Source organism: Rhizophagus irregularis, chromosome 25 (assembly GCF_026210795.1).
Source record: "Rhizophagus irregularis chromosome 25, complete sequence".
Classification (NCBI taxonomy): Eukaryota; Fungi; Glomeromycota; class Glomeromycetes; order Glomerales; family Glomeraceae; genus Rhizophagus; species Rhizophagus irregularis.
This window is the reverse complement of record NC_089453.1, coordinates 908,644-924,238: the sequence shown is the minus strand read 5'-3', so window position 1 is coordinate 924,238 and position 15,595 is coordinate 908,644. Positions and strand designations below refer to the sequence as shown.

Sequence of the window (15,595 nt, the reverse complement as noted above, 5' to 3'; positions counted from 1 at the left end):
AATCTTGGCAATTTTTTAATACTAGGCAAAAATGGATTATATTTGTTTTTTAATCTTTTACTGTGATACATTGTGAAAAAACAATTAATTCATTAATTCATTTTTTTTTTAAAAAAAACAACGTGCTTTTCCACATTACTTTTGATGTTACTAATTTTGTCAGCTTTTTTTTTCACCTTTCAGTCTTTCGGGTAATTCGGAAGATTCCAGAGAAACACACCAATAATCTTTATCGTTTCACATAGGATTATAGGATTAACCCGATTGAATTTTCTAACTGACTAAAAAAAGAGATCCAAAAAAAACGTAAATCACATGAATTCCCGTCAAATTACGTTATAATGCCACATATAACATATTATATATTTTATATTTTATAAAAAAAAAGTTAAAAAAATCCGTTTATTTTAATATAATTATATAAAAAATATTTGTATATACTAGATTAATTAAAATAAAAAAAAAAATACATTTTTTTTAATGGTAAAAATACATGATGGTGAATAAAAATGTTTGAAACTTGATATGAATCAAACTTTTTTTATAAATTAATAATGTAAGTAAAAATATGTACGAAAATGTGTACGGTAAATATGTAGAATTTTGATGGAGTTTTCGTAAATTAAAACCTTGTCATATTAATTCTTCAATTGGATCGATACTTTATGTACAATGAGAAGGTCAGTGAGTGAGTGTAATGCATGTGATTTGTTGTTGAAAACATTTTCCCAAGATGCAATATGTAAAGAAAATTTTCCAAGATGCAATATGTGAAGAAACATTTCTCAAGATCTAATATGTAAAGAAACATTTCCCAAGATGTATTCCCAAGATCTAATTAATATGTTCCTTAGGTGTAATATATTTTCTAAGATGTCATATGTAAAAGCTCTCAAAATCACGCAGATATCATAATCCACTTAAATATTACTTTTTTTTTGGACATAGGATCCAATCTCCAATTTCTGAGCTTCTATTTCTATATGACCATAAAGTTCTTCTTAATACGAACATATAACTCCTTTCATTGAAATAATAAATAAATAAATAGATAAAGAACTAAATAATGATTATATATATGTATACATATAGTGATGATGTTCTTAAACTTTTCTATTAACAAAATAAATTACACAAATAATTAAATTAAAAAAAAGTCTTTTTATAAATACATTACATCAATCTTTCACGGTTTGTCACTATTATTGCTTGAAGATGATTGGCGATATGGAATATTGTCCTCTAATCCTTCAGAATTCCGTATATGTGCCAAATATTTTTCTGTCTTTGAAAATTTAGGAACAGAATCCGTGGCCATAAGTCTAAAAATGGTATCTTGAATTTTATCATATAAATGACATGTTATAGGAACTGGATTCCCAATTTGTTCTGTACTTGCAGCTAAATCTCTATTTGATGATACAATAGAAGTCATATGTTGAACCATATGTTGTCTCAAACCACCATCAATATTAAGTTCATGAGGTGAACCTGGAGCTAAAAATGTATTATAAATTCTAAAAGCATCGACAATAAGATCATGTTGTTCTCTTGGATCTTGTGGTTCACCATTCAAATCAGAGTTCGTACTATATCTACTTTTAAAAGTTTGAACTTCTAGTAAGAATAATAAATTTTCCTCACAGAACATTGCTTTTAAAAATTCCATAAAAAGAGAACATAATGTAGAATCATCTAAAATTTGTTGTAGTTTCTTTGTATTAGAATGAGCGATCATTCCACGTAAATTACCACCATTTTCAATTTGAACGATATTATCTGAATCAGGTAAAGATTCATTTCTTGGAATACTAGTATTAGTTTTATTTCTAATACTATAACTATTAGTTAAACCATTAGTATAACCATTACCATTTATACCATTAGTATAACCATTTAAACCATTGGTATAATTATAATTATCATATTCCCATAAAGCAACTCTACGACCTTCATCAATAATATGATAATAAACAGATTTGGAATACTTAAATGTATTACCTTCAATTTTATCTGAACGTTTTTTAGATTCATTGTTTTTATCAGAAATATATTCAATAAGTCCATAACGAATAAATTCTGTAGCCATTTTCATAGCCTCTTCTTTTGTGATCAAAGTTGTGAAATCACAAAGCCAATCACAAGCAGCAGCACCATTAAAAGAATAACGAGCCATTTTACTACCAAATTGACGTTCTTTAACTTCAATACCAATATTTCTATCATGTTTTTCACAAAATGAACCTGAAGAAGAATCCGAATCTTTAGTTTCATCAGAATCTTTATTAACGATATTTGGTTTTGTACCAGCAAATCTTCTAAAAATTGATTCAACACATTGTCTAGTTGAAGATACGGAATCATTTTCAGGACTTCTTTCAACAAAATATAATCTAATAGGAGAAGTTTGTGAAGCGAATAATTTTGCTAAATGAGGAGCAGCGATCCCATTCCTAGTAACGAATCTTTCCAAAATATATAAACCTTTTGGAGTTAAACCGAATACATTCTTGTCCTTAAAAGAACGACTACTAGAATCAGCAAGATTTTCAAATAACCTAGCGTCCATAAAAGTTTGACAAACACTTTTTGCCATATCTTTTGTCATACTAAAAGTAGTAGTAGTAGTAGTAGTTATTATACGTGATGGATCTTTTGGATCAGGTGTACGATGTGATTGAGTAAATTTCAAAGAACCGAGATTTGCAATTGCTTCTTCAGTTGTAAATGAATTGGAATAACTTCTAAATAAATTTCTATGTGTTTCCATTGGTAGTGAAACGACAAGCGTTGAAAACAAATCATGGATATCCTAATAAATGAAAAGGACAATAATGAAAGGTATAAGTAAATGTTCGTTGTGTTTCATGTCTTTTTTATTTTTTTTTCAACTTTACCAACTTTAGCAACATATTATATGAAGACATAAAATAAATTACTAAAATCACTTTATCAGCTTCTGATACATTGACTAAATTATGATCGTGTAATAAAAATTCACTAGATCTCACAACTACAATATATCAATAGTGTTTGACATAAAAAATAAATAGTACAAACCTTGACAAAAGGTCTTCCAGACCTCGTTGTCTTCATCATATGAGTAGAAGATTGTTGGTGTACCTGTGATTGATACGCCATATTTTTCTAGACAAACAAAAATCAAAAGTATTCGAAAGCAGTTTTAACTAAAGAGGAGGAATAAAAGAAAAAAAAAAAGAATGCTTTTTTTTTACAAATATAAATATGATTTTTATTATTATATACAGAAATCAAGAATTTGTCGAAGTAAAAGAATGTCGTGTCTAAAAAAAAAATAAAATAAAATAAAATATAATTCAAATGTGTTGTTGGGATTAACGGCTTGTTTATATTGCTAATTATATCAATTTTTTAAAGTAATACAGACAGACCAGTATACCAAACTAAAAAGTCCAAACACGAACATCCGATGTTGAAATATTTGAAATATTTATAATGTACAACAAGAAATTCGGCACATCCCACTTAATGTCACATTATTCAATTATATTATGTAAGAAAAAATTGTTTGTTCAACAACGAATTCTCATTGACTTTCATTTAATAATAATAATAACATATAAATAAAATTCTTCTTGTTTAATAACAGAATTCAGGAATCTTATTGTTTTTTTTATTTAATCTAATAAAATAATAATGAAATATAACCAGATTTTCGACAATATGCGGGTCGCATATTTTATGCATCAATTAATTATATTTTTGAAGATAAATGTTAATTAAATTTTAAGAATTTTAATTTTTTCGCGTATTTTTTAAATGAATTTTTAATATTTGAAACATTTTTTATTTAAAACTTCATTATCCACTAGAATAATTAATGGGATTAATAAAAAGTTATATGAAATATATGGCGAACATGAAATATGAATTATTATGACGAATACGATGAAACAATTATCTTGCATATCAACGATATTATCTATAATAATAAAAAAGTTAAATTCTCTTTAGCGCAGTAAACTGTCATACGATTGTAAATCATTAAGGTGAAATAAATCTTAATTCAGAAATAATAATAAAATTTTATTTTTATTACTAAATTTGTTATAATAATAATATATTATTATTAAACTATTTTCACTTATGCATAATATTAAAAAAAAAGTTATTTTTATTTCAAAATCTTTTTATAACTTTTTATACAACTCTTTTTTTATCACAAAATGATTTCGTTAGAAGAAAAAAAAATAAAAAGGTGAAATCTTTTTTTTTTTTTGGAGTTTAACTGTTTATGGTTCCCCACAAATTATTTTATTATTTTTTCTTTTAATTATCCTTATAAATAAATTTTTAATAAATTGAATTTGTAGATCGGTAACATTAGATTGGATAATTGTTAATTAGACTCGCATAAATAATAAATAAAAAAATAATTTCTTTTTTTAATCACATTATTAATTAAATGTTTCAAAATAAATAATCCAATCATTTTTTTTTTGAAACATTTTAAATTTTTTTTTTTTTTTTTTTTGAATTTTAAGAAAAAACTAATATTAGTAATATTACTAATAAAAAATTCTCGACCAAAAATTCTAAAAATAGAATGAATTATTTTTGACCGGATACAATGATCATTGAATCATGCGTTATTATGCGGTATGATTTATTCTTAAATTAATTTAATCAATGTCAAGGGTAATCAATGGATTCATTGGTAATACTACTTTTTATTTGTAATATTTCATTAATACCGTAAAGATTTAGTAAAATTATAAAGAGAGAGAGAGAGAGAGATCGAAAGATGGAAGTGACAAAATCGTACAAGATATAGTACAAGATTGAAGATGAAAGATGTGCTTGTTAATATTATTCTACTTTTTTACTTTTAACATTGTGATTTATAATAGTGAAACATTTCAGGGGAAATGATGAATATAATTGGATTAGCCATTTCTTTACTATGAATCTATGATCACATTAAAAGATTCGGCTCCCGAAAAATAAATTTATCCGTTCCAATATTCTTTCTGATAGAGGAGGCGACAAATAACTTATATGGATAAATAGGCTAAAATAAGAAAATTAGATTATAAATTCTTTTAGTGAATATTCAAATGTCTCGTCTCTCTTTTCTCACATTGAATCCCACGCTAACCATGCTACTTACACAACATGTTTTTTAAAATCATGCATTAATAATTTATCTTGCATAGGAAATATTTACCTCGTACTTTCTAAATGATTCGTCTAAAATCTGAAGTATGAAAATTAAAGTTTATTAGTAAATTTTTTGTAATTTGCTTGATCACGTGTTCCACGTGTTTGTTATTTACTAAACTTGGTTTTTTAGATGTTAATCATTAAATCTCCTTTTTTTTCTTCTCTTTCAATAACATGAAATTAATAAATAAAATCAAAATTAAATTATTATCAGCTTCAAGATTCTTACAAAATAATTATTATTATACCAATTTGACCATTTTAAATCATCATCAACAAATTGATATTTTAAAACGATCATATAATGATTATAACTTTTATAACGATTATAACTTATTTAAAAGAAAAAGATTCTCATCTATTACAAATGAGAACTCAATTAAGGAGAATGAAATTAATGATTTAACAACTTTAAATGAAGATGAACTTTTATGGAAATTAAAACTTTATCTTTTTACGAAAAAAGATGTAGAAGATTATTGGAAAATTTTACAAGTATATATGAAAGATATAAGAGATATGAGAGATACGAGAGATACGAGAGATATGAGGAAAATAGATATGAGTAGTGTGAAAGATATAAGAGATATGAGAGATATGAGAGATACGAAAGATACGACTCATACTAATGATATAAAAAATACTACTCATACTAAAGATATAAAAGATACGACTCATAATAGAGATATAAAAGGAGATAAGAGAGATGATGATTTGTTCCCATCAAATATTTCAAATATTTCAAATTCAAATGATAAATCTTTATCAATGAAATATATTGCTTTAATATTTACTAAATTTTTTAAAGATGATAAAGATGATCAAAAAAGTGTTTTATTTTGGGAAATGTTAAAAAAATCAAATATAAAATTAAATTCAAATTGTTATAATATAATATTACAAAATTCTTATTCAAGTAATTATTTTACTTTAAATTTAAAAAATATTTTTGATGAAATGAAATTACTTAATTATAAACCTACAATATTTACTTTAAAAATTATGATAAGTAATTTTAGTAAATTGGGTAAAATGATTCATGTTAAAAAATTTTATCAAATTTATTTAAAATTAAATTATAAAAAAAAATCAAAAGAAATTTTTAATTCTTTAATTATTGGAAATCTTTTAATTAATAATCTTACATCTGTTTATCATCAATTTAGAACTATGGATAAATCAAATTTAAAACCTTCAAAATTTCATATTGATCAATTTATTAATTCTTGTTCTTCTATTAATAATATTAATAATAATAATAATAATTTTGATTATTTAAAATGGACTTTTGAAAAATATTATTTAAAAGGTGATTTTAATATTACTACTGAAATTTTTAATTTGGTATTATTATCTTGTTCTAATCAAAATCAAAGAAAACTTTCAAATCATTATTTTTATGAAATGATCAAAAAAAAAAATTTAAAACCAAATGAGTTGACTTTTCAATATTTAATAATTTCACATATTGGAAATGATGGGGTTGGATCTTCTGGATCTTCTGGTTCATCTTCCGGATCTCGTGGACCTCATGAATCTCATGGATCTCATAGATCTCATGCATCTCGTGAATCTCGTGGATCTCGTGGACCTCGTGAATCTCATAAACGTAAAGAAAATTTTTTAGAAATATTGAGAGAATCTATAGATTTTTATAAATTAATGAAACGAAAATTTTTACTAAAGCCAACCGAGATTACAAGTTTTATTTTAGTAAATGGTATAGTATATCAAGATAAATTATTATCTAATGGTGAATTATTACCTTTAACAATTGTTGATGTACTTCCTGAATTATCTCATGAATTATTGGACAATTTACAATTTAAGATCAATCCTGAGATAAATAAGAAAGTTACCAACAAATATTTACAATCACTTTTTTCCACTCTTTTGAAATATAATTATACAAATGAAGCAGAAAATGTTTATAAAACAATACATTCACGCAAACAAGGGTGATCTTCTTGCAGCATTATATTAGATTTTAAAGAGATCACAGTGTTATTCATAGATTTGCATTCTGGAAATATAATTTAATCCCTTCTAAAGAGATAAAGAATTTATCAAAGATTAATTAAACATCATGGGGTTCCCGATGAACCGCACACTTCTACGTAAATAGTAGTTAGGATATACCAGTATGGAGGTATGATTATATATAATGGATCATCCGATAAGAGAGAGAGAAATGGGAAATTTGGAATATTAGCTTTTAGATTTATTTAACCGTATTATTATATTATTCATGATTAAATGGAATAAGTGGGTAAAGGGTACAAATGATATACTGGTGATATACATAATAGATGACGGATACTTTGTATAGCTGATTATGTTTATTCATGTGCAAATAAATAAAAAGTTCTTTACTGAAAGTAAAATTTTTTATTTTATTTCTCTGTAAAAAAAAAAAAACCTTTACAATTTCAGCATATTACATTACAGTTTCGTTCCCTTCTTTAAATTATCTATAAACAATCCTTTACGATTTAATTTCTCTATATAAAGATCTCCAAGAAATTGATGTTTCCTTTCATGAACATACATATGATGTAGATTATTTTTTCCAATGATATGTAATTTCTTCAATGTTTTACCACAGAGACTAATAATTACACTAAGGTGTTCATCCGAGAAAAAAGAACAATCATTAAACTCTAATAATATAAACTTCTTGGGTTGGAATTGACGAAGAAATGTTTCAAGTGATGTTGAATCAAAGCTCAAATCTGACAAGTATTTAAAAGTATGAACTGACTTTGGCAAGATCTCTCCAAGTAATCTCAAGAATTGATTAGCATCAAGAACATTATACGTAAATATTTCATCACATTGATCTTCGTAGATGTGAATCTCTTCAAGATTTTTGCAAGCATTTATCACAGAAATTATGTGTTTATATGAAGACTTTTTAATTGACGTTATAAATTTTTTTATATTTGGACAAAAGTTGACACAAATATTTTCGAGTTTTGGAAAATCAGTTGTACCCGCTGGTAATTTCAATACACGTAAACAATCTTTGGCTTGACAACATAGAATCTCCATAATTTCAAAATTCACATAAGTTGCGCTGATAAGGATTGATTCGAGTTTTTGAAATGCTTTTAAATCAGGTTTTATTATTTTTCCCCTATTAAATCTACAATTTTCTATTTCCAAGTATTTCAAATTTAAATATTCGGCCAATTCTGTGAAAGGAAATCCATGATCAAATTTAATATTTCGAATAGTAATATGAGTTAAGGTTTCAACTTGAACGGAGAGACCTTTTATTATTTCAGGAAATTCCATTAAAGAACAGCTTAATAAAATATGTTTCAAACTTTTTTGAGATTTGATTAATTCTTGAATATAATTTAAACGTGTAATTAATGTTGTATAAGGAACTTTTTTCAAATCAATTTCCAATTTGTTGATATTATTTGCAATTTTCGCCGCTGATGAGATAATTTCAAGATTATATTGAATTTCAAACTTGAAATATTGAATTTTTGATAAATTTAAGATAGCACTTGGGAATTCAAAGATATTCAAAAAAGTATCATCAAGTAGTTCAACTTCTTTAATACAAGTTGATCTATTAATAAAATATTCACATAAAGCTTTGAGAATATTATCTTCAATATTATTTGATACTTTTCTTCTCTTCGTTGTTGATTTTAATTTGAATACTGCAGGATCACCACAATCTTTATATAAATTACGCCAAAGATAAATACTTTTAATAATTGTTTTAAAATGAATATATTGTAAATAAATTCCATAATCAAATAAAGGATATTGAATATCTGATTTTAAACCCAAGTTATTTTTAATATCTTCAGATAAACAAGAAGTATAAGTATTCAATAATGGAATATTTGCTTCCATAATACCATTAATATTAGAATTATTAATATCGTCAAAAGGATTTTTCCATAATTTTGGTAAAGCTAAAGTACACCAATTTTTATTAACCAGAATACAAGAATGTAAAGATATAAAATCATTTTTTAATTCTTCAAATATTATTCTAAGACAAAGTTCAGGTAACATGATAGATAGTTAAAGATATTTTTTATTAGATGAGAAAAAGAGCGTTAAGGAGAAAAAAGGAAATAAAGAAAGATTTTCTCGATTTTTGACGCGTCTTTTTGAGTAAAGATTGATCGTTACAAGTTCATCGTGTTTAATTACTTTAATTGCTCTTAGAAGTCGTGTTATAGTTACATCAATGGCGCAGCATTTTTATGAGAAATCGATTGATTCTCAAAGTATTTGATCTGATTCAACATTTATATAACGCGTTTAAAACGCGTCATGTGACTATTAAACTATTAAATATATTGTATCTTATATATAAATGGTATAATCAAACAACAATCTACTTATCAGTTATCGCATTATCGCAAAAGTCGCGGAGTCGCATGAGTTGCATCTTATCAGATAATCTGCTTTAATTAACAGATTAACATATGATTAACATATTTAGTAATAAAAAATTAGTAACTATAAAATGAGTTCATTTGTTTTTTTTTTAATTTGGTAACCTTTTTACTTTATTTAGCAAATAAAAAAAATTAATCACCAAACTTTAGTATCTAATATATTTCTCTATTGGTTTCAAGCTTATTTCTAGATCTTTTAGATCTTTGTAATCAAGAAATCTTTCGTTCAACCTGTTCTCCAAAAATTCTTTTTAAAAGAAAATTTTATAGACGATAATAATAATGATATTTTTTTTCATACTAAAATTTTAATAAATTTATTCTAAAAATGTGTATAATTTGGATACTTGAATTGTAATGTTTAAATATTATAAAATATTGAATACTTTGCTATATGCAAAAATTGAAAGTTCCTGAAACGACTCGCGAACCGACTTTTTTATTAGAAAAATATTTCCCAACTAAATCCAAGAACTTGTAAATTTGAAAAAAATTTCTCAATTGAATAATTGGTTTTATTTTATCATTTGTTAGTACTTTATCGTAATCACTGGCTATTTCATTCTTCTAGTACTGATTTCAAATTTATTACTGAATTTACAGATTTACTAGCAGTAGTCCAGCGTATCTTGCAATATAATTTTAATCCTCCTCCACTAATTCCTTTTCTTTAATTATTTGAGCAAGTTTTGCATTAGCCTAATAAGAACCTAAAAAAAGTTGTTAAAATATTAATACGTTTTAATAAACGTTCTCCAAACTTCTCCTTGACGATATCCCATGCAATTAAATTGATAAATGTGTTATACATCACATATTCTCAATCTTTGGATAATTCTTATGTATAATTTTCATGCATTATGAATATTGGCTGTATTATCAGAAACTACAACACCAAGAGAAAGTAGGAAACCCGACAACGAAATATTAACCGAGAAATGAAACCAAGGGAGGTAACCAAAAGAAACGAAATAAAGGTAGGAATTAGATTAATATGTGAACTAAAAAAATAAATATAGAATCGAAACTTTCCAATTTATACTAAGGTTGTAAAAAAAGGTGAAAGATATAAAAAAAATTAAATCGAGTGCATATAAATAAAAGATATCAAAGAATTTTGAAGACAAGTAAATTTAAATTAATTTAGTTTTTAATCTATAAAAATGAAGTTTGTTAATACTGGTTTAAATTTTCTTGGATAAAAAAAGTCACCGAGATAAATTAACATCAACGTGCATTTTTTCATGGTAACGCAGCTCAAGTAGATCCGTCGCACAGGTCAAGATGCCCACACACTGATTGTATATGGTTATTTCTATGCATGGACCTCATTATATGAATAAATCGGAAAGAATTTATTATCGGATGTTGCTTTTTATTCATATTTGCAAGAAACTTACTCCTCGTTTATTTTTCTTAACTCTTTTCTTCAAACATAAACTTGAGACATCATTTTCAGATGGCTGATAAATACGACCCAACAACCGATATTCACAATTTATTCATATTCCTTTTGGTTCCGCTCATCATACGGACTGGTCTTTCGACAAATTACATGGAATATATGCGTATTCCTGCACAAATCATTATCTTTGCAATTTTTTATTTACTACCTATGGTAATTTATTATTATTACAATTTCTTTGAAATTTTCGGAAAAACGCTCTCTGTTTTTATCTATATTGGATTACCTTGTCTCCTACTTTTTGTTCTCGTCACGATAATATTATTTATGAAGAAATTTATGAAGAAATTTGGAATTGATATTAAAGATATTAAGGAAATTGGAATTATACTTTTTGTTATTTATGATTTCGTTATAAATATATACTACTATTCATATTTCTGTGAAATGACTTTTAAGACATATAATTATTTATATATAATTATACCCATTTGTTGTCTAAGTTTTATTGTTTTTATAATGTATATTTATACTACTCTGTTTTCTATCAAATCAGATCATCTAAAGGCAATCTTAATTTCAATGAGTTACATCATTAAGATTTTTTTTGTCACAACATTATTATCAACCTCTACCATAGTTACAAACTCTTTATTGGCCATTTTTGCAATTCCATTCTTTTATTCTTGTTATTTATTCAACGAATTATTTAAAAGTCATTCATATTCTCGAAAATTAGATAAACTTGTTAATGAATTGTCAAACTCGGTTGGTAAGCCGATGATTGATTCCGCTTCAGATAATGAAGATAATAAAGATAATAAAGGAAAATATTTTAGTTTGTTTAATACTATAATTAATGCTAGAAAATTCAATATAGAGATATTAGTTAGTACATTTACTGAAAAAGGAAGAAATAGAGCAATAGAAAGGACTCAAAAAGTCATTCGTTGTTATTACTTATTTGGAAAAGAACTTAAGAGTCACTTTGATAAACTCAAGGAATTAGGTAATAAAGATCGTACAGCTCAAGCACTAGTTAATGAAGAAGTCAGAAAACAACTTTCTTATAAGTATGTTGAACGAACAATATCTATAGCCCAGAAAGTCTATGAATTTTTTAATGAAATCGGTGAAGATAAAATGCAAATAAAATCTTTTTCTGCTGAAGAAATTTCAGAATTAAGTTGTGATGATATTGATTTTATATTTGCTAAGCTCGCAAACCTGCAAAAAGAGAAAAATCAAGAGGATCAAGAAGGGATAAATCAAGAGGAGAAAGATCAAGTCATTTATATAGAATAAAAAACAGAGCCAGTGTACAAGAATGTAAAGATATAAAATCATTTTTTAATTCTTCAAATATTATTTTAGGACAAAGTTTAGGTAACATGATATTTAAAGTTATTTTTTATTAGATGAGAAAAAGAGTGATAAGGAGAAAAAGGAAATAAGAAAAATTTTCTCGATTTTTGACGCGTCTTTTGAGTAAGTTTGATCGTTACAAGTTCATCGTGTTTAATTACTTTAATTGCTCTTAGAAGTCGTAGAAGTCGTGTTATAGTTACATCAATGGCGCAGTATTTTTTATGATTTTCAATATGTGAATTGATATAAACGCGTCATGTGACTATCAAATATATTGTATCTTATATATATGGTATAATCAAACTATTCAGGAATACGGATTAACATATTTAGTAATAAAAAATTAGCAACTAATAAAAAGAGTTCATTAGTTTTTTAATTCAATACTAATTCATATACTACATAAACTTTAAGAATACATATATGTAAACACAATATTATTCCAATTTAACTATCAGCATTATAAACGTCCTGTATTTCTGTATTTAATCCATTTAGAAAATTATCAGTATAGTTAACCCTCTTCACCCGAGGTAACAGCTTTCCTTGGAAGATAGAAAAAAGCTAACAATGTTCTATTGCGTGTGTTTGTTTCTTTATTAAATAACCATTCCGTCTTAGGAAACAATGTCTGTTTCATTATTTTCAGTGTGAAGCTTAAAAATGGCATTGTTAGTCTTATAAGCGATTAAGAGATTAGGCAACAGCTCTAAACCACACCCCCGAATATGTCTTAAAACTAGACGACCATTATTTGGTAAAACCAATGCGTACAAACATCCAACTTTATGAACAATATGACCAACTATATATTTTATGTCCAATCTGCTTCAGACTTGGTTATAAAGAAGGGAAATTGTTGATTGGCTATTGAAGATAACAGCGACAAAGTCGGATTTAGCTGATCCTCTTCCACAGTTACCGGGGATTTTGTGATGCGGCAGGTAGTAAGTAAGTAACGGAAATTGGCTAAGTAAGTAACGTAAAATTACTGTTTTAGGTCAATTTACGTTACTCTCCTTATATAAGGCACGGAACGTAAAGTCAATTATATTTACTTTTACGTTACTCCCCTTATATAAGGTACAGAATGTAAGGTAAATTTAAAAATTGGTTAAACTTAAAATTTTATTGCGAAAATATTTTAAAATTTTTTTTGCAAACACATTTATTCAAAATAATCGATTTATTTAATGAAATTTTATTTGCAAAATGCAAATATTAAATTAAGTCACACATCTTCGATTTTAACGAAAAAAATCACTGTATTTATTTTAATGTAGTGATACAAATAAAAAAACAATAACATTAATAAAAAAAGATAAATAAATTACAATGATCAAGGAGAAAAATGCTAATAAAAAAATGGAATAACAATGGAGTAATGGAAAGTAATAGAAGAAGAAAGGGAGTAAAAAAGAGTAATGAGAAGTGATAGGAAACAAAAAGGAGAAATAGGACATGATGGGAGATGAAAAAGAGTGATGGGAGATGAAAGACGAAGAGGAGTGATGAGAGACGAAAAAGAGTGATGAGAGACGGAAAAGAAGTGATGAGAGACAAAAAGAAATGATAGGAGACGAAAGGAAGTGATGAGAGTCAAAAAGGAATGATGGGAAGTAAACAGGAGAGGAAAAGAAATAATGGGAGACGAATAATGAGAAGTAATATGAGGTGAAAATGATGAGGGACAAAAAATAAAAAAATGATCATGATAAGAGGTTGGAAACCAAGTAAAAAATAAACCATAAAGTAAAAAAAAATGAAGTTAGTAAATAAGATAAAAACGAAATAAAAAAAATAAATAGAAAATAAAAAACATACCTTTATTATTTATAGAACTGAAAGAACTAAAATAACTAAATAAAAAATGAAATAAAATTAGTGAAAACCGAAATATGAAACAGAAACAAAATAAAAAAAAATAAAAAAAATGAATAAAAAACGAAACTATACTGAAAACGAGATTCGATAAACAAATAAACATGATGCGATCATGTGGCAAATATAAGGAGTAACGTAAAGTATTTACCAAAAAAATTTACATTCCGTTCCTTACTATATAAGAGAAGTAACGTAATAGATCATGTGACTTTACGTTACTTACTTTGTCAATTTCCGTTACTTACAGTACTTTCTATATATTCTTTGTGATGGTATTCCCAATTTACATCAATAATGTCTGATCTGATGAGGAATGCGTCCAATAATATTTTAGCGTTACTGTAATGCGCCCACATTTGGGCTTTGATGTGAATTTCTGATGATTTGCTTCCTGGGTCTTAACAAAAAGCAGTCAATGATTTTACTACGTCAATGATGAAGTGTTGTTTTGTATGAAATCCAAAATTTTTTGCTAACAATTGTTGACCCAGAATTCACGTCATCTACGATTTCTTTTTTAATTAGATTATGTATAATTATAACCGCATTATGAAGCTTTATATTTTGAGAACTTGCTTCAATAAAGAAACGTCGACTGCTGGTTTTGGTAAGCTAACAATAAATTTTAATTCAGAGAATAATTTACAATTGACCATTTAAGCAAAATAGATAAGTATTGTGATTGTTGTAGTTGTTCTACAATGTGATGGTTTCACATTCTTTAATATTCTTCTATATGGTAGGAATAATACAGCAGTGTGCGGATTAAGTGTTGATGGCACAATGGCTTCATCCTCATTATTGCATGATGGCTTTCCTCCCTGTGATATTAATAGACAGCAAAAAAAGATTAGAGCCAGAAAGAGACAGCACAAACCATAACAAGCTATGCTAGATCGTGGCTTGATTCCCACCTCAGTCAAAAATGGCCTCAAGTTGACCAGCAGTTACGGGGGTCAAGCTGTAATGTAAAGAAAGGCAAGACACTTTTCTTTCTACATCAGCAGCGCAGGGTGTAGCCGTGTAGCACACAACGTGCATGTCATGGCATACATAAGACAGAGAAATTCCCTACCAACAGCACGGGCCATTTTTGTGAAAAATACTGACCTTTAAATCACGTTGCATTGCTAGTACTTTTTCTCTGGCTCTTGTTCCAGTTTTAATTTACGAATCAAGGCTTGTAATTCAGTTATGTGATTCATTCCTCAGAAGAAATTTCTCTCAATATTCTTATAGCAAATAATATTAGAACATAAACTATTTAAAATTATTAATGAGTTATCTTATACACGATAGA

General features: G+C 26.3%; 4 protein-coding genes across 4 annotated transcripts; 2 read left to right on the top strand and 2 right to left on the bottom strand.

The window, feature by feature from the left end:
• Positions 1-1,186: 1,186 nt before the first annotated feature.
• Positions 1,187-3,141, bottom strand: OCT59_016666 (uncharacterized protein; the record flags this gene model as incomplete). The annotated part of the gene is made up of 2 exons (XM_025309126.1): positions 1,187-2,812; positions 3,061-3,141. The coding sequence occupies 2 exons, from the start codon at positions 3,139-3,141 to the stop codon at positions 1,187-1,189; spliced, it is 1,707 nt and encodes a 568-aa protein (XP_025183484.1).
• A 2,238-nt stretch (positions 3,142-5,379) lies between these two features.
• Positions 5,380-7,167, top strand: OCT59_016665 (uncharacterized protein; the record flags this gene model as incomplete). The annotated part of the gene is made up of 1 exon (XM_066145840.1): positions 5,380-7,167. One exon carries the CDS (start codon positions 5,380-5,382, stop codon positions 7,165-7,167), a length of 1,788 nt encoding a protein of 595 aa, XP_066003579.1.
• A 409-nt stretch (positions 7,168-7,576) lies between these two features.
• Positions 7,577-9,325, bottom strand: OCT59_016664 (uncharacterized protein). Its single transcript, XM_025315137.2, has one exon. The coding sequence runs from the start codon at positions 9,244-9,246 to the stop codon at positions 7,648-7,650; it is 1,599 nt and encodes a 532-aa protein (XP_025183482.2). The 5' UTR covers positions 9,247-9,325; the 3' UTR covers positions 7,577-7,647.
• Positions 9,326-11,562: 2,237 nt separating this feature from the next.
• OCT59_016663 (uncharacterized protein) lies at positions 11,563-12,348 on the top strand (the record flags this gene model as incomplete). Its single annotated transcript, XM_025324964.2, has 1 exon — positions 11,563-12,348. The coding sequence occupies one exon, from the start codon at positions 11,563-11,565 to the stop codon at positions 12,346-12,348; it is 786 nt and encodes a 261-aa protein (XP_025183481.2).
• Between the last annotated feature and the right edge of the window lie 3,247 nt (positions 12,349-15,595).